At 48.2% G+C, this 23773-nt stretch overlaps 1 protein-coding gene across 1 annotated transcript; it reads right to left on the bottom strand.

Annotated features, from left to right (window-relative positions):
* Positions 1-1597: 1597 nt before the first annotated feature.
* On the bottom strand, positions 1598-23383 carry wls (Wnt ligand secretion mediator). Its single transcript, XM_088927433.1, has 12 exons — positions 23175-23383; positions 15553-15825; positions 12538-12662; positions 11962-12123; positions 11732-11868; positions 10097-10265; positions 9473-9570; positions 7757-7820; positions 6124-6267; positions 5450-5533; positions 4596-4749; positions 1598-2938 (listed from the first exon to the last, which is right to left on the bottom strand). The coding sequence occupies exons 1-12, from the start codon at positions 23278-23280 to the stop codon at positions 2829-2831; spliced, it is 1626 nt and encodes a 541-aa protein (XP_088783559.1). The 5' UTR covers positions 23281-23383; the 3' UTR covers positions 1598-2828.
* Positions 23384-23773: the final 390 nt, after the last annotated feature.

Raw genomic sequence — 23773 nt, 5'->3', positions numbered from 1 at the left:
GGCATCAGTCTGGGGCCAAGATCCCTTTCGTACGACAGTGGTCTTCCACAGAATGTTCTCAACACTTCTGAGTACAGCTGTTCCAGGTGTAGAGGGTGGCAGATGTCCACAATGAAACAGCACCTTGCATCTACCATCCATCATCCAGACAGTGGAGTGGAGACGGGGAGGTCTAGGGGATTTAGGTTTAGGGGAGATGGAGCTGGAGGACTTGGTAGGACAGGTTAGCAATTACACACTGCCAACAGAAGAGCTTAAATATAAATCCTGACATAAAAAAACTTAACATCTCTGCAACACTAAGAGTCCTGAAGTCAATATTTATGAAGTTTAAATCCTTGGGTAACATACCTTTAGTGTAAGTATTGCTACTGCTTTATCTTTAAGAATATCCCATGGATCCAATCTGGAATAAAGAACCTATTTGAAATATTTTATTCAATACGGTTTGAATGTTTGGGCCATGAAGCTGAAGGTAATGCTTTGTTTGTCCACAGGGTGTCAGTATTGCACCGTACAGTCTGTAGGTGCAGCTGAAGATGAGCATGTGCCAATGCAGGCAGAGCAGTAGTGGCGTTCCCGATGTCCGCTGAGCTCCCGAGTCTGTATGCTTCCCCGCCCGGCAGTTTTCACCTGGATGAGCGGAGAAGTAACTGAACAGTTTGTGAAGAAATGCTGAAAATGAAAACGAGCAGAGCGCACTCTACAGGCTGTATAACAGGGCCCAAGATTCACAGACCAGAAACTACATAACCAGCTCCAAGCTCAGCTGAAGGAGATTAGAGACTGAACAGAACACCGCAACTCAGACAACAAAGCACTGCACAAGTCCTCACACAATAGCACAGAACAATAGTCCCAGCATAAAACAATCTGCAAGTAAAAAACAAAGTTTTAAGTCTCTAAGGGATGTTGGTTCCACAAACAAGTGCAGTGAAGACAGTCTTGCAGTGTGCGGAGTCTGGTCATTGCGGCGGGATTTTTCTTGCTTCATGGGGATTTCAATTTGTTCCAGTGACCGAATTTACATGCAGTCAGATCTCCACCAGCAACACACACCCCTGCTCTTGTTTAAGGGCTTCCTCCTCACAACTGTGCCAATTTAACCATTGCCCATGCTGGGTGTTTTTTTTTTTAACTCTACAAATTACAAAGATGTTCAAAAACATGCTCGTGCTACAAAGCAAGATACAAAAAAAAAAAGTTTAAAAAAAACAAATCAAGAGCCCTATAGAAAATCATGTCCAGTCTTCAAAAAGAAACACCATGTGCACTTCTTTCTCCAAAATGGTGGCAGAAGAGGTGCCAAGGATTTTTATCAAGAACACCGTAAACGGCAGGATAGACCACAGCAAGACTCCCGCCCAGCCACTTAGAAGTGACCAGCCCAGTCATTCCCGTTGGTCATGCAGGACACAGATGTAAGAGGCCACCAAATCCAAGGTTTGATACGCATGGTGGGAGTTTAAACTGGGCCTGCAGTCACAGCAAAGCTGCTGCCAATTCCCCCTTTTCAGACAGATTAATCCACAAACAACAGAGTCAAGACTTCACACTTGGGCAAGCAAGAGCACAGAATTCCACAAGAAACCACATCCAGTAGAAGTATTTTATTTAAATTAGCATAAAAGGCAAATCTACAATCCCACTTGTGTCACACGGATTAACTCTTTCTGCCAGCCATCCACACAGATCTTCAAGCTGAAGATTGGCGAGGCCTGGCCTCGCGTCTTGACGCAAACCTGCCCTACATGTGCAAACCAGCACAGGATAGAAAAGAAAGATATCTACATCGTAACACGTTGGACTTAATGTGCACTGTACAAAAACCTACAGGCCCTCCAGTCGCCTGCCTCAGCCCATCGTCAGTGTCTCACCCCTGAAGAGAAGTATGTGGAAGACGGATAAGGAACTCAGTAGTACAACATCAATCCCCTTAAGCATTTATAAATTGCTTTTAAATTCCTAAATACATGAGTAAAAGGACTTCAAAAGTGGGCGGGAGTGTTCCTAACACTGGTGTCATTGGGGTGCCACTTAAATGCAATAATATATTGGAGTGTGGATAAGAAATAAAATGCATGCCATGATGTAAAAACAAATTCTCACACTTTTGAGATATGTAAAATAATACACAGAAAATTCATTTTTTTGGATCGTCTTCTTCTACACACCTATTATACAAGTTTAAATGCGTGTGCTCTATTTTTATTGGAGTATGGAAATAAACTCCAAAACTGTTGGCAAAATGCAGATGAATCCAACAGAAAAACTCCTTGTTCCCTATATATATAAAAAAGATTTTCAAGAATGTTGTGAAACATGTAATACATGTTAGTTTTTTTATACACAGAAACAACCTTTGTACCTTTAGCACACTTACTGCTGTATGATTAGAAAATAAACCTGGACTTTCAGTCACCACCAGGCACTTCGAGTCTTCCAAACCCCAGGAGCTGATCAAAGAGAAAAGTCTTTCCTTTCTCTGCCCTTTTCACTTCCACAACTTGAGTTTTCCGTCCACAAGATGGCGCACTCCCACCACTGCGACACACAGATGCCCTCTCCTGTACCCTCTCTTTAAGCTGCTCAGTTAACATGGGAATTTCTGCAGGGCTGCCACATCAGAAAGAGCAGTAAGTACTGGCTTTGCAGAAGGAAATAATTACAGAGCAAATGTCACCACTGCATGTCGATAGGCGTTGTGCATGCGTGTTTGTGTCATTCCTGAAAACCAGCGTCATGTAAATACGTCTTTGCGAGTGGGGAGGGAGGGAGGGGAGGGGGTTGTTGGGGAGAGAGGGGAAGTAGGGAGACGCTCCGATGAGTTACTCCTGGGCTTCTTTGCCGGCCATCTTGTAGATCTCCGTAGGGCCGTCCACGTGTGTGATGGTGGTTGTCAGCTGAATGTCCTCGCCACTGTTCACCCCCAGATCACCTGCAGCAGAACAGATCCATGGAAATCGTACATGACCGTCTTAACGAAGGGAAGAGCTTGAGGTCTGCTAGGGATTCTGACAGCCATAAGCTGGCCTTCTCTTCTGCAGACACGCAGGGGAAATATGAGAAGCCCATTTAACACCCAAGACCAGGAGGCAGTTCACACCTTACAAGAAAAGTCTGAATGAGGCCTGGGATCAATGAGGTGACGCCTAGCAAAGGCAGAGGGAGCTTCCTCATACTGACCCCCCGTGGGTGTTTGAGCAAAGCCTGGGTGAGACTCGAAGGGTTAGGAAGCTACACGAGACTTGTTTGAGTTACAGACGCATCAATACCTTCCAGTCTGCAGCCTCTTATGAGGACTCTGGTCTTATTACGAGCCAAAATCACACAGATCAACTAAGAGCATCGGCTGCATCTGTCCTGAGCGAATAACCGCACCGCGAGGGAGGAGCTGCCAGGATGCCCTCGCTCAGCCAGAGTCAAGATGCCGTTAAAAAGGGGGCAAAGTGGCTTTAAATCAAGTCCTGGACGGAAGTCTGGATGGCATTGGGGTCACCTAGGCTGGCTGGGGAAGGGCCTGAGCTTCCCTAGGGAAAGCAGCCTCATCCACACGTCCACACCCTACTCCCGCGGCAGCCTCTGATATCACACAGGAAGTGTGGCAGCGACAGGGCAGAAGGGAGGGAAAAAAACTGCCATTACAAAGGGAAAATAAACGATCATCCCTAAACTAAAACTTCCTCCCAGCACTGCTGCACAGACAAAACGGACACGTTTTTCTTTTTAATAGGACAAAGGATGACCAAAGTGGAGACCATTCAAACCGTCTCGCTGGTTGGACTCCTCCGGGTGTTCCCTGAAGCGTCTCACGAGGGAGACCCCTCAAGGGGACGGGGAGCTGCCAGCTGCGCTTCTCTCCCCTCCTCCTCGAGGTGGGGACGCTTGAAATACATTCCGGCCTTCCAGAACGCCGAATGCCTGTGCCACCTCCACCTCCTGGGGTGAATTTACCTGACCCGAGAAACGGACTCGAAGCTCAAAACCTTAAATGGAAGCATGTGCAGAGTCTGGCCATCCACACGCTGCCAGGGCAGGGGGAGGGGGGACTGAATCTACATTCCAGCGAAGCTCCAACGTTCAACACATTTCCCCAGGAGTGCTCAGAAAATGTCTGACAAGACGTGAAGGTGCACTCCTAAACTCTGGCTCGTATTACAAGAGGCACCTAGTTTAAACAAACTGCTTTGATCATGCTAGGCACCTGTGGCGCTTTTTACAAACCTAAAGCTTCCCCCCACCCCACCCCAAAGATTTCCATCAGACACAAGTTATACATGTATATCTGCCAACACGGTTCCTCATGTGCTGGACACAGTACTGGGCAGCAAAAGATCAAAGATTCTGAAACCCTACAGACCTGACAGGCCCAGAGTGGAAGTTTTTCAAAAATAAGAGCTGGCTTAATACCAGATCATGGTCCTTGAAATTACCGTTAAAACGTTTTAGTTACCTTGTTTGCATGTTCTCACCAGTGGTGGCGCGAAAGTGCTACGCGGATGCCGAGTGTTCTGCGCGCGCACCGAGAGCGATGACCAGGATTCGGTTCTTCTGAGCCGCGCGTGACCCCGACGCCCCCCCGCGCCAGATCTTACCGTTGGACTGCTCGTCCCCGTAGCGCTTGTGCGAGGGCGCGTACAGGAACATGATGGTGAAGACGTACAGGTTCCACATCCCGTAGATGCCCGTGAAGAAGGCGCTGTTCACCTGCACCGTGTAGTCGCCCCAGTGCCAGTGGCCCTCGTTCACCTGCGGGAGACGGTTCAGACCCGTCAGGCACCCCTCGTCCTCCACCGGGCCCAGACTTCGATCGGCAGGACGCTTGCGACACCGAGACGGGACAGCGCAGCTCCGATCCCAGGCGCCGCTGCTCAGTGCAGAGCTTGCAGGCCTGCAGGGCCTCGCGGTCGCACGCAGAGAGCCGCTCACGCCTCCTGCCCCCGTCGACCCTCTGCCCCGCCGAGCACAGGAAGGGCGTCTGGGACAGGACCGACCCATTCACAGGGATCTCCCGATCCGAATCCCCGAGACGCCGCGTTCCAGCGGGAATTCCGCAGAAAACGGCGTGGGGCAGTCACGCGCAGAGAATAACCACGAGCGGAGCAGCTGCGTGCGTCAGGGAGGAAGAGGGGCTGGAGAAACGTCACTTCGCAAGAAGAGTGGTGAAACTGGGGGGGGGACTCTCCAACTGTGGGCACATCAAGAGTGTGCAAGAGGAGGAAGTAGCCGTAGAAACCATCTTGGATTTCAAGAAAAGTTACTGCTAAAAGCATACAGACAGTAGTCCTTTCTTGAAGGTCACACATTCCCACTTCACTCCCCCCCCACCCCCCAACAGGCGTTAGAACCTACACCGATACACAGGTCACACGTTAAGAAATGTGAAAGAATGTCCCCCCCCCCCCCCCCCATTCAAAGGGCTTCAGGCACAGACAGGCCCGCCCCTTACCTGGCTGATGATGAAGAAGATGACCGTCATGGCAGCACACGCGAGAGTGACCAACATCAGGAACTTGAATCGGAAGATCAGACCCTAGGAAGAAAGATGGTACATTTAAAAAAAAAAACTGAATAAAAATAAAACGCATAGATTAGAATCTATTTTAAAAAATGGAGCAAGCATCCTGATTAAAACCTCAAACAGCTGCTGTGCAGTGGTGACAAGTGTTAAAAACGCTGCTGCACACTAGAAGGTATGAAACAGATGCCATTCTACACCGACCGTCATGTAAAGCCTAAATGAACTAAGTGCCATCGGTGCTTTGTCTTAAGTTGTCTTTAAAAAAGTGCAAGTCAAGAGGTTTATTTGGAAAAAGTGGGGCACAGCCATACAGAGAGGGAGTGTGAATCTTTTAAAATTCAGTGCAAGAAGTAAGAGCGACAGCAGAAGTGTGAGTCTCTGGAGAACTGCAGCATCCTCTGGATTTCCTAACCAAGCGTTAAGCCTGCTTTGCAGTACTGTATGTTGTTTTTTTTAACCTGAAGTAGTAATTATAAATCGCAGACCTCACAAATCCACTGCTGGCAAGCGTTCAACCGAGCAGGAATATCAATTCGACATGCCACCCCAGAACTTCCGTTAACCCTCCTCCTGCCTTCCACCGCAGGAGAGCGACCCCTGACCTCGTAGTGCAGGCGCCGAGCCTTGGACATGGCCGGGAGAGAGGACTGCTTCCCGCTGATGTTCCTGAACACCTGGAACACCATGAAGCACAGGAACAGGAAGTACAGGCAGGCGCAGATGCCCGCCACGATGATGAACGCCATCTTTGGCTCGCGTCAAGGAAAACTCTTCAGGGAGGAAGGCGGTCAAGATCTCCACGTGGAAACTGCACGCACGCACGCACGCACGCACGCACGCACGCACGCACGCACGCACGCACGCACGCTCTGTGCTAAATTTACAGTTGCCAACCATTATTGCAATACCAACTAGGAGTAGCCAGTTGTGTTTCTCACATCTCGGCTCGCTGATAAAAACCTCCCAACCTCACACAGGGGAGAGCGAGGACTCCTCTGCTCCACCCCCGGTCAGGGCCGTTACTTTTTGGACTGGTCACAAGCACCACTGCCCCCTAGTGGAGGCACAGCACCAATTAGCACAGCCCCACAAGCCTGCAAGCACTCAGAAGGCCACAGGGGGCGCTGTGTCCGAGAACCCTAGACCTCCCGCCCGAGTGCACTCTGGCAGAACCCGTCTAATTCCACATCACTGCCTGGGGAAACCTGGTTGCCAGATCCTTGTTGCAGGACTCACCTGCGATCCGATGTGGCAAAGCTCAGACATCAAAACACTGACGTCGTCTCTAATTTTGTTAATCTATGGATCTGCATTCGTTAGCCTTGTGGAAAAGGCTCACAAGGCCTCTAACTGGAGAACTCGAAACAAAAGGAGCTGAAACCACTCCTTCTATTCCAGAGGCAGAGGGATTCCACAACAGAAGAGACCCTGGACAGAGGAGCCATAATTCGGGGGAGGTGGAACTAATCACATTGGCTCATCTCAGCCTAGAAACACAAATTAATAGCAGCCAAGAGCCTCTCTCTGACAAGTGAGGGAGGGGAGAGTTAGGACAGCTATTCAGAGCCGAGATACGCATCCCTTTCGAAACGTGTCTTTGGGGTGTAAGAGTGCTAATTAAACTTGCACTGAATTTCCCTGCCAGTTTCCAGAGGGGATTTGACAGACAATCATCAGACTCCACCCACCATGAAACATTACCTAGAATAGTAAAAAAAAATAACAGAGGGTTGGGGTCTGATGGAGACATGAGCTGAATAAATATCCCCAGCGGGGCCTTGTGCTGGCATCCTCTGGTTATCACAGACCAGGGGAAACCTCACTGGAAAGGCCCTCTCGACATCCCTCAACAGCGCCCCCACAAGGGACTGCCGGGGCGCCAGCACACTAAGCCAGGCGAATAAGCCCCCCCACCACACTGTTCCAGGCCAGTTCCCAGGGACCCAATGGGAAAAGGCTGGTACTAGAGGATTGCATCCAGGGTACAGATCTGAATGTCTGAAACACTTTTTTTAGCAGTTGTAACAAATCAACTCCCAGTAAACCCTTTCAAATTCAGATTTATACCTCAGCTGTGATAACACCTTTGTGAAAGCATACAAACATTTGAACAAAATCAACAAAACCACTGCCCTTCTACAATGCACAACCGATGTCAGAGCTAAGGTGCAATTAAGAAATTCCTTTACTGCCTAATGACAGGTTAGGAATCCAGGGCACAGCACTCAAGGATACAGCCAGCTCCGTTCCCACATCCGAAGCCCAAATGCTATAAAACGGGTTCTTCAGTTGGACCCCTCTGTAAGAAAAGATTCAGGATGAAAACCCCGAGCTCAAAACTGCAGAAAGACCCCTGATAAATGCAGCTGTCATATCAATAAAAGACTATTTTGGTCTGCACTTAAACACGTTAGCTTAACTGAACTAATTCAGCTAGGAAGACAAGGCAGCTGGGATATTTAGGCTTTAACTGGTTCCTAATTGAAAAGTCCCAAGAAATTGCACAGGACTCCTCAGTTTGTCCATTTCTGTAGATTGGGAAACCGTACACATCTGCCCATCTCTGATGGAAGCAGACCATTGTCTCCAATCTGTGCAAATTGTTTTTTCCAGACCCCCAAGAACAAAAACGTCTCGGAGCACTTAACCTGCATTCCAATCGCTCACCGCGCCGCCCATCTCGGCCTGCTTTACGACAAGAAACCACAGAGCGATCGGGGTTTTTGGGGTGCGGACACCTGTAGGTCAGCCCGACTCAGTAACGCCAAGGGGAGGGAAGTGTGCAGATGATGCACAAGCCACTGGGACTGAAGAGGCGAGCAGACAGGCGTGCAGTTTGCCAGGAACAACCCTACAGCCTTCTTCACAGCCACAAGCTTCATTTAAATTGCTCTTCTCTAGACACGGTGACATCACCCCCTTCAAAGGAACATTTTCCTATTTATTGGTCCCGCAGCCCCCCCCCCGGCAACCCCGAGCTCCAGCTCTGAGCTATGGCTCAGGGCTTCCTCCCCCCCTGCCCGACCCCCGAGCGTCTGGGTGCAGCTTCCCCCAGCCCGCCCATCGCAGGGCCCGTCTCGGAGCAGGGTCCCGCCCACCCTGCACGGGGAGAAGCAGCGCAGATGTCGGCTCTAGCTTTCTGAAGAGAGCCAGTGCTGACTCGCCTTTGCCGATTGCTGGTTTTAAGTACGAGTCATCTGTTCTAAAAGGATGGCGGTGATTGTGGTGGTGGTGGTGGTGGGGGGGGTTCTGTCAGCCTCACAAGGAACTGGAAGCAGATTCCACTCCGAAGAGCAGAAAGAAAACAGTGACGCTCGGCCACAACACTGCATCCGTCTGCCCTCTCACAGCGGAATGAACCGCTGCCTGCTCCTTTACAATCTTCAAACATCTGGTCGCACAAAACGCTGAAAATGCTGGCTATAAATATAACTCTACATAAAACTAAATCATTCAAAGCCCATTAAAAGAACTGTAAATTTAACTGTCCATTCCTTCCAATGAGTTTCCTGCGCCAATTAATCTTTAGGTGCCGAGGCACACATATACAGGTCTGGAGGGGTTGGAACGTTTTAGAAGTTCAGTTTCTTGATGCAGATTTAAAAAATCTGATTGGGGGGGAAAAAAAAAAAAAAAAAGATTGTGGATTAATCAAAACAGATGAGGTGAAAGATCAACTATTCAGTGACTACTTGTAAGTTCTGCAGCTTTCTACTGTCACCTTGAAATAAAACATTTCATACTGAAAATATAAACTTCACAGAAAAATCCTAATGCTTCCCAATTTGATTAAGAAATGGGAGGAACTTGAGAAAGGAGCTAAGTAAAACACCAAAGACCTCAAGTCCAGAGCTTTCAGCGGAGACAAACTCATGCAAGTGGCTTGCGCCTGCTTCCAAGATCCAGCATTTATTCTGGAGTAACGTGGTTGGGATGAAACTCAAGGCGTACCTCTCACACATGTCAAAAATGAAGAGGCAGAAGGAGCCAAACACAATCGGAACAACTTGCTTCCAATAAACTGAAAAACGATTCCTTTCCGTCTGGTCCTGAGGAGTAAAAAGAACAGCAGTTTAACAGCACAAGTGTTTTCAAAACTCCATTTTTTCAGCATATTTACACAGCAAAAATAATTATGTTAAATTCTTGTAAAGGTGCTCAAGATAAATTCCAGTGCATTTGGAAGAGAATTCCCTGTGGGCAACATTCACGGTGCCACCCGGACTCATCCCAGCCCCCAATTCAAAGACGGAAACAAGAAAAGTTTAAACTCCAAGTCGTGTTAAAGGTAATTTCATTGCCAATAAATATTCCATCTTAAAATATGGCTTCACGATGGCATTTGATATGTTCATGTACAAAACGCAAGGTTGTTCAGGTCTTTCAATAACCTCCGATCTGAGGAAAACGCTCTAGATGCGGACACGGCCATGCAGCGGCCTGTAACTGCACAACATGTCAACTCTGGAGCGCAAGGGCAGGTGTGCCTCGGGTAGGGAGCACAAAAGGACAGACCACCCTGCCAGCCAGCCATTCCCAACACGCGAGTTCGGCAGGAAAAGAGCCAATACGAACCATCAAGTGCTCCCCGCAGAAGATGATCCAGAATGACAAGAGCATGGCGTAGAAAACCCCCTGCCGGATATCTCCAAAGAGCAGCATCCACGTCCAGTTAAAGCCAACTGAAAACCACTCCACGGGGATGTTGATGAAGGTCATGGAGATGCCGAGGGCGAAGATGACCCTGAACGGCGAGACGGATCAGAAACAGCGAGACGGTGAAGCGGCGGAGCTCGTCCGCGGATCAGCAGCTCAGCTAGCGCGAGCCCAGACAGGGGGGCGCTCAGCCCAAAAAAAAAACACGTCCAAATAATGACATTCCAGTGTACAGAGATGCTTCCGCTTGGCACTACAGACTCCACAGGAACGGTGCCACACTGCCCTGGGCCGCAGGGAGAGTCCTGCCATTTCGCCCTGGCGTTCTGAACCAAGCAACGCTTCAAGCTGGCCGGCAGCGAGGGCTCTTCTCTGGTCCCAGGGCTGGGCCTGTGATTCAGCCGGAAAGCAGCAGGAGCCCACACAAGAGGCGAGCCTGGCTGACCTGCAGAGCGCGTCCAAACCAACGTGCGCTCAGAGGGGGGCAGCCGTCTGATGCCTTTCATCGCGCCGGAGAGTTAATTTAAATTGAAAAAAAGTCAACATTGCGCTCAGTGTGGAATTACACAAGAGCACCTCCAGCTAGTGCACTGACGAGCTCAGCGTAGCTCATCTTGTGTGCTCAGACCTGCACATGGACTGCAGAGCGTAAACACGATGAGGTCAAATTCAGTACTTGTGCCAGTATGTTACAAACAACAGATCTCTACTTTGTAAGCATCGTGCCAAGAATTCCATTGTGCAAAACTGAACTGACAAAACATTACAACTTTTGCTTTCTCAGCACTACATGTTCTTCTGCTGGCCTATAAATGCATCTAGTTTAGAAACATGAAAAAAAAACATGCAAACCTCAGTTCAATGAATTTCCTTTGTTTTATCACTTGCTTTGTATCATTTTGGCTTCGTTCCCACAGCGAGAGATTCACCAGGGACCACTTGAAGCACACACTTTAACTTTAGAAAGGGTTTTCAATTTCCATCCTCATGCTCAGATACTGAAGCGTGACATCAGAGAGACACCAATGCTTTTACAGCATTAAAAAATTACTTCCCCCAGTGAATCGCACATCCGTGCGCTGGTACAGCTCCCAGTTTGGGAAAACTCCGATGCCAACTACCCTTAAAAGGCTGAAGTGCCTGTGTAGGAGGGTATATCTATTGTGTAACTGCATTAAGTCTAGTCAGGCTGCAGAAATGACCACAGCAGCAGGAGGACAGCCAAAAGGAAGCTTTTTTTTAAAAAAGAAAAGCTTTCCATGTAAAAGTTATTAAAAAAAACTATTGCATATTCCACAGAACCCAAAAACTTTGCTCTAGGATTAAAAAACTGAATAAGTTGCCGGAGTCATCATTACACAAGGCCTCAGACTTCCTCCATCACACAAGCAGAACAATATAAAAATTCAAGCCACAAAGACAACGATAAGCAAAATTCTGGCCCGACGGTTAGAAAGACTGCCAACACAAGGCCGCTTCCCTGCACGCAGTCGACGATAGTGACCCCAGCGCCGCCTGCAGCCCAGAAACACCTGCTGCACAGAGGGACCTTACTTCTCCAGCAGCACTGGTGGCCGCGTCATCAGGGTGATCCGCCTCCAGTACCAGATCATGATGATGAGGATGCTGGGAGTGAGGAAGGTCTTCATGGCAAACCACACTTTGGTGAAGCCCCCATTTTGGTGAATGCCCTGAGACAAGCAAGAGCGGGCACTTGGGTCAGTTAGAGCTTTTCAGGGCACCAGGACCCTCTCTCCGTGCGCGTGCGGAGCTGGATTACTCACCACCAGACGGATGTCTTTGATCTCTCCAATGCCAACGTTGATCTTCTTCCTATCGTTCACTGGGAGGCGGATGTTGATGAGGTAATATTTGTGCGCCACGCTTCCCACCTCCATGAAGGGCAGAAGGTCGCACTCATAGTGACGACCCTCGTTCTCGGGCGTCTGCAATGGACAAGATGTCCAGCTCAGTATAGATGAGTGTAATAAGTCGTGTGGTCAACAAAGCTTTGCCTACACACTTAAGAAAAGTCTTTAAACACTGCAAAGAAAGTCACTTGATTCTTTTTTACCCTTTATGGCTGTGGATGAAAAATTTCTGGACTGTAAAAGATTCTTCTATGAATAGATTCAGTCTTGCTTTGCCACTACAAGAAACTTGCAAACACGGAAGACTTGCATTAAGAATTACACTTCTTTGAAGCTTGAAGCAACCAAGGCTGCTGCCGATACCATAACTATTAAAGTAACCGCACAGGAGAGGCCAGTGCAATGTCTTCAGACAATCATAAACCAAATACTCCACACCCACCACAGGCTTCTGCTCAACACGCCCACTGCCCCGCTGGCCCGGCTCACCTTGGGGGTGGTGAAGTTGCAGCTGAGCCTGCGCTGCTCAGTGGAATGGGCCATTTCTGTCCACTCGCTGAGAGTGTCGTCCCTGTAGGCCAGGCCGACGTCGATGGTCACCACAGCTCCTGCTTCTGCAGGAACAAACAGTTTGCATTCCAGGTTACCAGGGAGGGGACTGAGGACTTCGTAGCCCGATAAAACAGTTACGCCCCTTCGGGAACCGCCAAACGGCTTGCAGTAAATGGTTTCCAGCAAGGCTCCGTGCAAAACGGCAAGCCTGGAAACAGCTTTTCACTACATAAAGCAGATGAGGTAAATAAAGCATTCAAGAACACGCTATGTCACCAGTCAGGCTTCAAGATAACTTTTTCAAACAAAGCTTTATTTCATAAAATCAAACAAGCGGTGTAATAAAACGCCCCCGATGAGCGATGCGCTGGCAGCTGGCACTGTTAGAAAAGGTCATTAGAGAGGCCCGTTAAATCTGGAGGGAAATCCGGCAGGGAAGACGAACTGGGTCCTGACTGAGGAACACAGAGGAGCTGAAGTCCCGTGTAACACCTGAACATCTTGGGTTACCATCTTCCAGGGAGCCATCTGGAGGCTGGTTTTGGACAAGGTGGGTTTTTTTTTTCAGGTTCAGAAGGTTTTTGAGCCTCGTTTCTCCTCAACCAGATTCACTGGGTGTATAAAAGCACAACAGCCACTTCCGACGTCACTTCTATGGCCTTGCAAGGGACCCAGACCAAGAGTCTGTCCACAGGCTAGAGATCCATCCCCCAACGTCAGAGCAGAAAACCTGAAACTCATCTCAGATTAAACATGAACTCGCACAAGCTGAGCATGCTCTCCTGCAGCTCCCATTAACAAGACTTCAGAATAACATTGATGCCTATGCTTTAGAACACAGGGACTGCAGCCCTTCCCCGTGCGTTACGAGACTGTGCCACACTCACACGCCGGGCCTTGAGACCTCGTCTGGACCGCGTGAGGGAGACGAGGAATGGCAGCCTACAACAGCGCCATTTAGATCTGATTGCACAGCCATGCAATCGCACTTCACATTTCAAAAGGGGGCCCTTGTGCTGTTACGAAACATGCCCCCCCCCCAAAAAACTCTTGTGGTCAGAATGGAGGGATTATTGGCACTTTTTCTTTGCCATCTTTCTTCCAGCCCAGAGTTGCTGCCAAACGCCTGAATGTCAGCTTGCTCATCACAAGCATTCCCTTGCTGCACAGCGCTCACTGCCCTGGCGACTAAGCCATTTCAACAGCTGTGTTATTGCTGGACGCCTGCCAGAGTCGTTTGTGCAGGGTATTCATTTCGCCCTGCTTGTGTGAACGGGCTTTATTGCATTGAGAGGGGATTTGAGTTCTATTTACAGTTATGTTACCTCTTTTATCAATTAGTTAAAACACCCATTGGGGTCTTGCATTTCCCCATTCAATAGCATTGTCACGATACAAGAAGTATCAACTCCATGAAGAAAGATCAGACCTACTTAAAAAAAATCTGTTCTCTGAAAAAGCCACGTCCGAAAAACTCACAATGCCTAATTTGTTATATTTAATTAAAACCTATCAAACGAACAAAGCCGACTGCTGAAAAGGAGATCCTTCCAAAGGCCAGAGGAGAAAGAAAAAAAAAATCACAGCTGTGGAAAGAAAAGGCTACAACTAAGTCTTGGGACATCGTCAATGTAAACACCACTTGTCTCATATCCTTAAAGAACAGGGGGCCTGAACTGCTGACATTTCTCCCAGATGCCTGTGCTTTCACACTCCCTGCAACAGCTGGGGAGAAACGGGCTCGAACGATAAGATTTCGCTTGCCGTCTGCAAGGCCAGGGTGTAGGCTGACTTCTTCATGCAGAGACCCATCGGGCCGCTGGTCAGAGAGGGAATATCGACACAGCAACGAGCACATACGAATTAAAACGCACCGTTAAAATTCAAAGCGATGGCCAGCATTGATCTACAAGCAAGAAACGTCTTAAAACGTGATAGGATGATGGGTTCTATTCCTTCAAACAGCAACTCTACAGCTCTCGTCCTGCGGTCAGGAGACGCAGACAGGCCTGCCGGGGCAGCGGAGGGACAGAAAGTGGCTCTTGCCTCAAGTGAGGCCCAGGCCTGCATTCCGATCGCTTTCCCAGGCCGCGCAGCCCAACAGCGGCCCTTCGTTAAGGAGCCGTGTTATCCCTTAATCCCCCCCATTGAGAGCCGGCCCTGGCCCGGAGCCAGGGCCCAACCCTCAGAATGGTTTCTGGGGGAAAATGTCTAAAATATCCACTGGACTGCAGCTATAACAATCCCACAATCATGTTTCAACAAGGAAAAAGGGAAAGGCGGATTACACATCACATCAGCGCTGTGCCGGAACTTCCTTTGAATCACTGTGGAAGAACCCCTCCTCCACCCCTCTCTCTCCCTCTCTCTTTCATGAAGGCTTTTATGCAACAGCAAATGCCAATTACAGATCGCAGACAATACCCCTGCATAGCATAACACTTTCCAGGCTATTCTGGGCTTGGCATGTGGCAGATTGTGTATCTGAAGGGCACAATGTCCCGTCTGGGTGCAAGCACACTTATTAAACAGATCTAAAGAGAAATCACAGGCACGGAGATTAAAACGAGCATGGCCTCTCCAACCTCAAGGCTGCTGTCCAGACAGAACACGGTCAGGACAAGGAGCTGCCAGGTGGGAGGAAAAGAATGTGCCTGAACCAGCCAAAAGCAATGCACTTGAAAACAAAGTATAACACATTAAACCACACTTGGATATTTCTACACTTAATACATTGTAGCAAAGAGAGTCAATAAGCAGCTGCTAGCAAATCAAAGCACGACAAGCACCCCCCCCCCCAAAAAAACATCAGCAACCTGAGCCTCCACAAGGACGTGCAACGGGTCCCAACATGTGGGCTCTCATCTTCAAGGACCGGGCCTCTCCGGCTCGTCCGCGTGCTCCTGCCCCGCGCCAGGCCGAGCTCACAGCAGCCCCGCGGGCACCACTCACCTATCTGGTTGACGAGCCTGAAGGCGATGTCGAACTGCAGGATGAGGAGCATGAACTGGAACCAGGGGCTCATCTCCTTGTTGGGCAGGGGGACGTGGACGGCGAAGACGATGTCGTTGGCCTCGATCATCTTGCCCATGGCCTCGTCGAAATCCCGGATCTTGTCGCACTGGTTCGGGCCCCAGGGCATGAACCACTTCGTCCTCTGGTGGTGCTTGCGGTTGTCCACGCACTTGGTCGCCAGGTAGTGGACCGCAGAGGTGGGGCTGGGAGCTGCAGAACCGGAACAAGGTCAGCTCCATCACTGGGGACACTTCCCACAATCCTCTGCACTACACAACAGCCTACCAGGGGGCCATTCTGCATCAGAGAGAGGATTTTCGTGTACTGCCGACAGGAAGAGTATTAATAGTTAAAGGCTCACTTCCTATGCATTATATTTTTTTCAAAGCATAGACAAATACACAGATCCAACATGTGGGTCGCACTGGTCTACCACCTGAACTCTTAGTCAGTGTTCCATACCACAGGAAGATGCTTTGTCCCGTACTGTGGCCTGTTGAGCGAGTAGGTGGAAAACCTTTTTGCTCAGGAATGACTCAAGGGCTAGTTCAGCCCACAGAGGTTTTGGTCTCATTTTCTTGATGAGCCTATAGCAGAGTCTGCTTTCACGCTTTACTCACAGACCTCAAATGAGAGGTGCTAATCACAGTTCTTTTATCCCACTCCTTAGCTTTGCCTCACATACTGGAAGCTGAACTTGCTGGCAGGCTTCGAGACTGGGAGAGCACTAGACCAGAAACACAATGGATCTCTCTGTGCACTCTCATTGCTTGGCTACTGGCTTAAAATAGGAGACATTTCTCCCTGCTCAGCAAATTCAAACAAGTTAGTGCCTGAAATTTTTAAAAGGCGTTCTCAGAGAAAATCACAGCAGACATACATCCCATGACCCCTTGCAACAGTGAAATGATTACTGAAAAGTACCAGTAGGCGGCGCTCTTCCCAGTAACAACAGGAGGACCTTGGTGGGAGATGCTGTCCCTCAGATGACAGATTTAACTGAGGTTCTGACAGCAGATCAAATCTCATCACGGTGCTCGGAACAGCTCCTCCACCTAATATACCTCGGAATGGGGTACTTCACTGCTGTGTTGGATGAGGAGAGTCCTGTCCTATAAATGCAGTGCTTTACGAAAGCAAGCAATTGTTATCATTTTTGAATTACTACCGACACCAAAACTATACATAAACGCAGGGTCAACTCTTCAAAATGGTAGGTTAAGGTTTTTGCCCTGAAAGCATTCTACTAATACCACTCAATAAGAGCTATCGTCTGCTCTATAGCACCAAAACAGAGGACTCTGCTTACTGAAAGCACCCCAGATAACTGTGGATAGCACTACCCCAGTTAGGGATTGTCCTGGTCTGGCAGGACGCTGGTGTCCTGCCTTCAAACAGAACGCCTCATACTAAAACTAGGAAAACAATCGGCTTGTTCAATTTAAACAAACTCCTTTAAGTCATTAAACCTCAGAGGGAGACAAACAGAATACCCTCCTACAGCCACCACCTCACACTGCTGCTTTCTGCAAGACGCCTGGCTGTCATAAAAGGCTGAAGCACCGAAAGCAATACATCTCACAGGCACTTGACATTTCGCGACCTTGAGCATTATGCGAAACCTCTGTGAACCGATTCACAACGTGCTGAGAATTTGATCATCTTGGCTGAAGAGCATCTGGGGCACGGAGGCTTTTTCGAAGAACGAAGAGACTTTATTGAGTAAATGCGCAAGGATCTGGTACACGAATAACAGAGGTCGCGGAGTGACAAGCCAACAGGTACTGCCTCCTTCCATTTCTAAAGCTCCTCGCACTGAAACAACAAGATCAGACGCAGGCAACCTCCCACAATTACCATGAGAAAGACTCAGTCTTCACCCAACACTTCCTGCAGGAGCGCATGTCTGTGGGCTAGCGGATAATGGCATTCTTCCCAACACACTATTGTCACCCGGAAGACATCAAGGAGCCGGAAGGAGGAGATCCAAGGCTTGCCAGAGAGACAGGATGGAATACAAGACCGGGATGAGGCTCAATAACCTGCTGGGCGTGGGCAGCCCGAGCACAGACAGCGGCCCTGTTCAAGGCCTTGAGCCAGACGCATGCTGGCAGCAAGGACAGCGCCTTAACTGATGGGTCATCCAGGCTACAGACAGGCCCGCACACCTCCTTTAATAAGACGCTTCGCCAAGGAAGGTTTGGCAAGCGGACCCCAAAGACGTTTCGCAGAAGAGAGGTCTACGCCCTCCTGCTGCAGTCTAAACAAAATGAGAAATTCAGTCAAGCAAATTCCTGCTCTAAAGCTGAAACGCACCAAAAAAAATTGTTTTTGCCTCATAGCAAACAGATTGCCATTTTTTCTACTCCCCTCCTGACTCGAGACGTTATAGGTTGGCCCCGACTTCTGGCCAAAACCACAAGCATTTTCTTTACAGGCTGATTGCCGAGAAATGCATCTTGGAGTTTCATGCCATCTGTTTCCTTCAGTAAATAACTTCAGTGGGGGCAGAGTTCAGCCAGCAAAGCCAGCCAGCCCATGATGAAGTCTTTCAGGGCTCTCGCCGAGACCACAGGTTCATTTAGGAGCCTCGGACAGATGCTGATTACATCCCGTTTGATCAGATAAATGTCTGAGGTGACCTTACAAGGTTGCCAATGAACATTTTCTGACCCATCACCACCGCTGACTGAACTACTCATAGATGTGAGGGTGTGAGCAGTCTAGCCAGCAAGGGTAAACACTAGAAGTATTCATTTCTTCTGGGGGTGGGGTGGAGTAACAGTGCTGAGCAAACAGCAAACATCCGATTATTTTTAAGTTAGGCCACTCTTTATTTTCCTTTAAGATTCTTTATCACAGAGCCCCATTTTCTAATAACTCGGTTTCTGAGTTTCCATCTTTCTTAAAGAAAAAGGAAACAAGGAATTGCATGTGCCAAAAAAAAGCCATTTAAACCCTACCCTGCCTTGAAAGATGAACAAGAAAACCCCCCTGTACAACACCTGGGGAATTATCAGCTTGTAAATGCACAATCACAGGCTTTGCTAGATCTAAAGAAAAGGCCGCCCTAACCAAGCAATAGCTGGAGCTTCAGTTTTCCCTACATCAGAGCATAAGAAAGGTGCTTCCTCTTTTAGGAGTTAATAGCTAATTGATTGAGGATCTTTCAGAAAAAAACCGTGTAAATGAAGAGAAGACAGGCTATCGGCTTCAACAGCACAGCTGGGTAGCAGTAGCTTGCTCTGGATTTCTACAACATTTTACAGGATATAAAGCAACAATGTTGCAACATTATGAACCACCTCATAGAACAAAAAAATATTTAAAGTTTACTTTAGATATTCATTTACACATTACTATTATTTATACTTATTACCAACTAGATGGGCCAAATGACCAAAATGACCTCTCATTTGCAGCCTATATTCTTAGCTTCCTATATCAAGTGTTTGATACCGACATTCATTGTCAAATTGCAATTAAGGCAACAACCAGCTTCTTATAACTGGAACAGTGATCTTCCCCTACAGGACACCAGAGGGCACAGAGTCAAAGAGCAACAGGTTACAGAATGTTTCAGCAGAAAAAAAAAACTGCAACAGGAATGGCCCGCAGTTCACTGAAATTATGCTTCTTGATATCAAATTGGCCACTGACCCCTGACCCAGAATGCCAAACTTGTTCCTCTGCCCCTCACTGCAGCGTCCACAGTGATTACAGCCCACAGCCCGCCGCAGAGAGAGCCGTGTGTCTCTCTACTCAATTACCCTCGCTGTGGCAGCACTGCTGCTGACTGCCGAGCAAGTACAATAGCGCTCAGCTTCATTAAATCAAACAGGCAGGACGGCCTAAACAAGCTACTTAATCACCCGAGCTGCTGGCTTCGTCATCTCGGACACCTTCACGCTACAGAAATACCCACGAGGAATTTGAAATGGTTCTTCACTTGTACTCTCCAGTCACCTATACATGCACACAGGCACAAACAGACTCCAACCGACATAACCCACTGGCTATTCTACAAAAACGGCTTTAAAAAAAAAAAAGGAGGAAAATACAACCGGTTGAGTACATCACTGCTTTATAGCAATTTTCTTCAGTTCTGGGAAAAAAAAAAAGAAGCAACCAATGAGCTTGACCTAGTACCTGGGTGTGCTGGACTGCTTCATCATCAGGGAACAACATGGGAATCACAGCAGGGAGGCCCGCGGAGAAAAACAGGGAAAGCAGTGATGGGGCACAGCACCACCAAGAACACTTGGACCCCTCAACCACACAAGACCCCTCAACGACACTTAGAAGAGCAGCCCCATAGAGTCTCGCAACCGGAGCTGAAAACCAAGTGCTTCGAAGGGCCCCTTCCTCCATCTCTCTATACCCTTCCTTGGGGTCGAAACGTTCGCGCTGCAGGAGAGCACCCGTCAGCGTTGCCACCCTTCCCCTGGGCGAGCCTGCTCTTCCACACCGAGCCTCAGTCTTCGTGTTCGGTGACCCTGTCGTCTCCTGGGCCTCAGTCGGAGGTCTTCCCTGGATCACTGGCTGCCCTGCGTTACGACTCCTGCCACGACAGCGGCTGCCTGGGGCTCGGTGTGGAGAGCAGGGCACAGCGCTGCGTTGCCAACCCTCCCTTGTGCGGCAGCATCAGGCCAGCCACAGCACTTACAGACCTCTGGAAAGGTCCTGGACAGCCAGCTCTCGTGCCAAGTGAATGGAAGAGCCTGGGGTTGCATGCTAAACAGACAGATTACCGACGCCCGCTCAGGCAAGCTAACAACCATGCAATGTGAAAGCTTTCACACAGCATTACAGCCTAATAAAATACCACTGCTGTGGTTCCCAGCCCTGGTCCGGGAGGTATAACATGCTGGTTTTGGCTCCAGTTGAGTTCTCAGTCAGGACAATGGCAACTCCAGTTTGTCATCTGGAGCGGATGTGCAAGTCTGCTTCCAGCTCTTATAAGGCCAGGTGGGATATGGAGTCGGGATCAACCCTGAACCAACATCGGTTTCAGGGGTGCCGCCTGAAAAGGAAAAAAAGGCTCATCGTGGGCGTTTCCGGTACACGGCCACTTCCACCATCCACGTCTTCCCCAGCACAAGTTATTCAGCGAAAAGTATTTGTGTATGGAGCAGGCTAATGTAGGAGAGGTTCAAGCAGGGAGCTGCGTCAGCTGCAAAGGAACAAGTAAAGGTTTATTCCCATCTGAGAAGAGAAGAAACAACGTTTCGGCTGTGGAGCCTGCGACACCCGAGGAAGGCTCCACAGCCGAAACGTTGTTTCTTCTCTTCTCTTAACAGTACGGAATAAACCTTCACCTGTTCCTAATGCAGGAGTGTATCCTCATAAATCACAATGAGACCTTCTCGGGAAAAGTTTTTTTTTTAAATAATAAATGAGTTTTAACTTGTACTCTTCGCGAAATATTTAGCTCTTACTCTCCAGCTCGTTTCAGGAGCCCATCAAGAACCTGACAGGTTCCAGCTGGGTTTTAAACAGGAGACTGCAGCAGTGCAGAGCCGGCCGGGAGGGGAGGGGAGGCTGGCTGAGCCCTCGACAATCCGAAAGCAAGTGGGAGGACTGGAGAAGCAGGGAGCAAGGCAGTCCCTGGACAACACAGAGGCAGACAGGAGTCATCATGAAAGAAACGAGGATGGAACTGGATTCCACACAGAACCACGTCCTGCCCCTCTATCACAGAGAGCAAAGTACACCTTGAGAAGAAAGGCAACGCTTTGGATTTCTGTATTTCCTATTAACACCTAAGTAGCAGGAAATACAATATAATAAGCCCCAGTTAACTTACTGTGAATCTTATCACTACGACGCCTTTTAGACTATGTAAAAGCGATAGTGAAGTCAGCACACAGAAGGTTATGAGAATTCTGTGTAAAATCCCTCCTATTTAGAATTTCACAGATCATGTCTTATAAAGCGACCATTAAAGACATTCCTAAAGACTGAGAAAGATTTCACCGTGATCAGTTAAGCAGAACTGTTCATTGAAATATTTTAGAGATCTGGAACTACCAAAATGACTAGCGTCACGCCCTGAACAGATTTGCTTAATTTGAATTAATAACGGAGGCGTTCCCGATCTTTGGCGTGACGGTTCAGCTGTTTATAACCGGACAGGGGCCGCCTGCGGTTCTGTGTTGTTCTGGGGAACAATTCGTGTTGACTGACGGGGGGAATCTTACAGATATTAAATAGCTACAGCAGTGGACGATCCCATGTTCAGATAACGAGTAAATAGATGGTGGTATTAAATGTAGCCATAGTACTGTACATTTACATAATATTTTAAGAATCTGTTGACAAAATAAAAACACCCTTATTATTCCTCTCGAGTTCTATAATGGAGCGGAACTCCAAGGTTTAAAAATACCTGCACTGCAACGAACGAGTTTCCCCTCCCAGCGCTTCATATCTGTCCTGTTCCCGTCGTCAGGACTGTCGGAGAAACCCTTTGATATCGAAATCTGAAGTCTTTCCCTCTTCACGGCTATATATCCACGGCTCCAGCAAAGCCCGTCAGCAAATCTTACTCGAGTGATACGTACTAGTTCGGATTTTTTTTTTTGTTCTGTGAAGAACAAGACAAGCATCCACAGATATCGAAATCTAGTACCCCTATTCTTATTTTAAAAAAAAAAGATATCCGGGTCGATGAACTTCAGTTTCTGCAAGTCAACTAGAGCACATTGAATCAACCAGGATTTCTTTTTTTATTAGGAACCAGATCAAGTTTATATAGAATTGAACTTTAAAACCCTAGCTGGTTAATGCCCCTCACAGAAGCCGGTGTAGCAAAGGGTAGCGTTTTCAGATAACCATTGAATGAACATTTAGGACGAAGCAAATGGATACAGGCGGACCCATAAAAAAAATCACTTCGAACTCGCGGTGTTCGTCTGCAGCTGAATCATTTTAAACTTTAGTCTTCGGATGTTTTGTAACAGAAAGAAAATAGCGACAAATACAACGCTACGCTAAAACAAAACTGCTGCGGCGATCGCTTCGAGAAATGGACAACTTCCCAGCGGAATGTAGCTATGGGCAAACGCGAGACACCCCTGCGAGGTATATGCAATATATGCAATAAAAATGCGGTGGTTTTTCCCCTCAACTGACCCGACGAAGAATTTCCTCACAGATGCACACAAAAAGCAAAGTCGTCGCATGAAACGCCTCCCCGTTCAACCTGATTCGTGGACATTGCTGAAATCAAAGCAGCGTGCAAGTAAAACTTTGAAATCCTATACAACTCTTTCACGCCATCAGTCGCCATGCTCCAACATTTTTCCCTCTTCTTTAACTCAATACTGAAACTAGGCCAAAACTTTTCTCTCTTTTCAGAACAAAAAAAAAAAAGAGCCTTTTAAAAAAACCGATACGTCCTCTCAATGAGCCCCACGGAGCTCTGCTTTTCAAAGCACAAAAGCCGCACTAATTAGATCATAGGAGCGAGTCACTGATACTGTAACACATCGCTAACAAAGGAAGCGGGAGGACAAAACAGCACCGGAGAAAGTTACAGTAAACGAAGCAGAACTCACCAATCAAACCTCCGACTAGAAACGAAAGCACCTGGAAGATAAGCAAGGTAACTCCTACGATTACCAGCTTCTTGGTGCTCATGTTTTCGATAATTGCCCCGGCCATCTTTAAAAGTTCTGGGGGAAACTTCGCAATTAAAAACAGATAAAAAAAAGCGGTGCACACAACGGCCGACACGGAGCCCGAGATTGTGTCTGGTTCGCTGCTGCCTTCAAGCTTTTTAAAGGAGGGGTAGGGAAAAAGACTCAATCACATGACTCTTCCGATCGTCCTGCAGGCTGACGGCGGCTGCTAAATACGGGCGAGCGAGCCGCTCCGTCTTCATTAATACAGAATAGATTAAAAAAGTCTTCTCGCTTAAAGGCGGAACTCAGCCGTTCCCCCTGAGGAATAAAGGTTGGGGCTTTCTGGTTTCGATGCCCAGGATTAGAAATGCACCAACATTAATAAAAATAAAATAAAACGGAAGGGAGGAGACACCCGACGAAAATCTTCAAGGAAAATACACTGGGAGCTAACTCACAAGGAGAAGCCAAGTCGTAGAAGCAGCCAATTAAGCGCTTGTAGCCACATTCCAGGGGAACTGGGAACAAAATGT

Source organism: Atractosteus spatula, chromosome 11 (genome assembly GCF_055471065.1).
Source record: "Atractosteus spatula isolate fAtrSpa1 chromosome 11, fAtrSpa1.hap1, whole genome shotgun sequence".
Taxonomy (NCBI): domain Eukaryota; kingdom Metazoa; phylum Chordata; class Actinopteri; order Semionotiformes; family Lepisosteidae; genus Atractosteus; species Atractosteus spatula.
This window is presented reverse-complemented; position numbering and strand designations above follow the sequence as displayed.

Excerpts from the sequence above, each read along its gene's own strand:
- wls (XM_088927433.1), bottom strand. The coding sequence starts at position 23,280 with ATGGCCGGGGCAATTATCGAAAACATGAGCACCAAGAAGCTGGTAATC. Across the intron at positions 15,826-23,174 it reads TCTAGTCGGAGGTTTGATTG|CTCCCAGCCCCACCTCTGCG; the intron begins GTGAGTTCTGCT and ends CCGGTTCTGCAG. Across the intron at positions 11,869-11,961 it reads TCAAAGACATCCGTCTGGTG|GGCATTCACCAAAATGGGGG; the intron begins GTGAGTAATCCA and ends TGCTTGTCTCAG.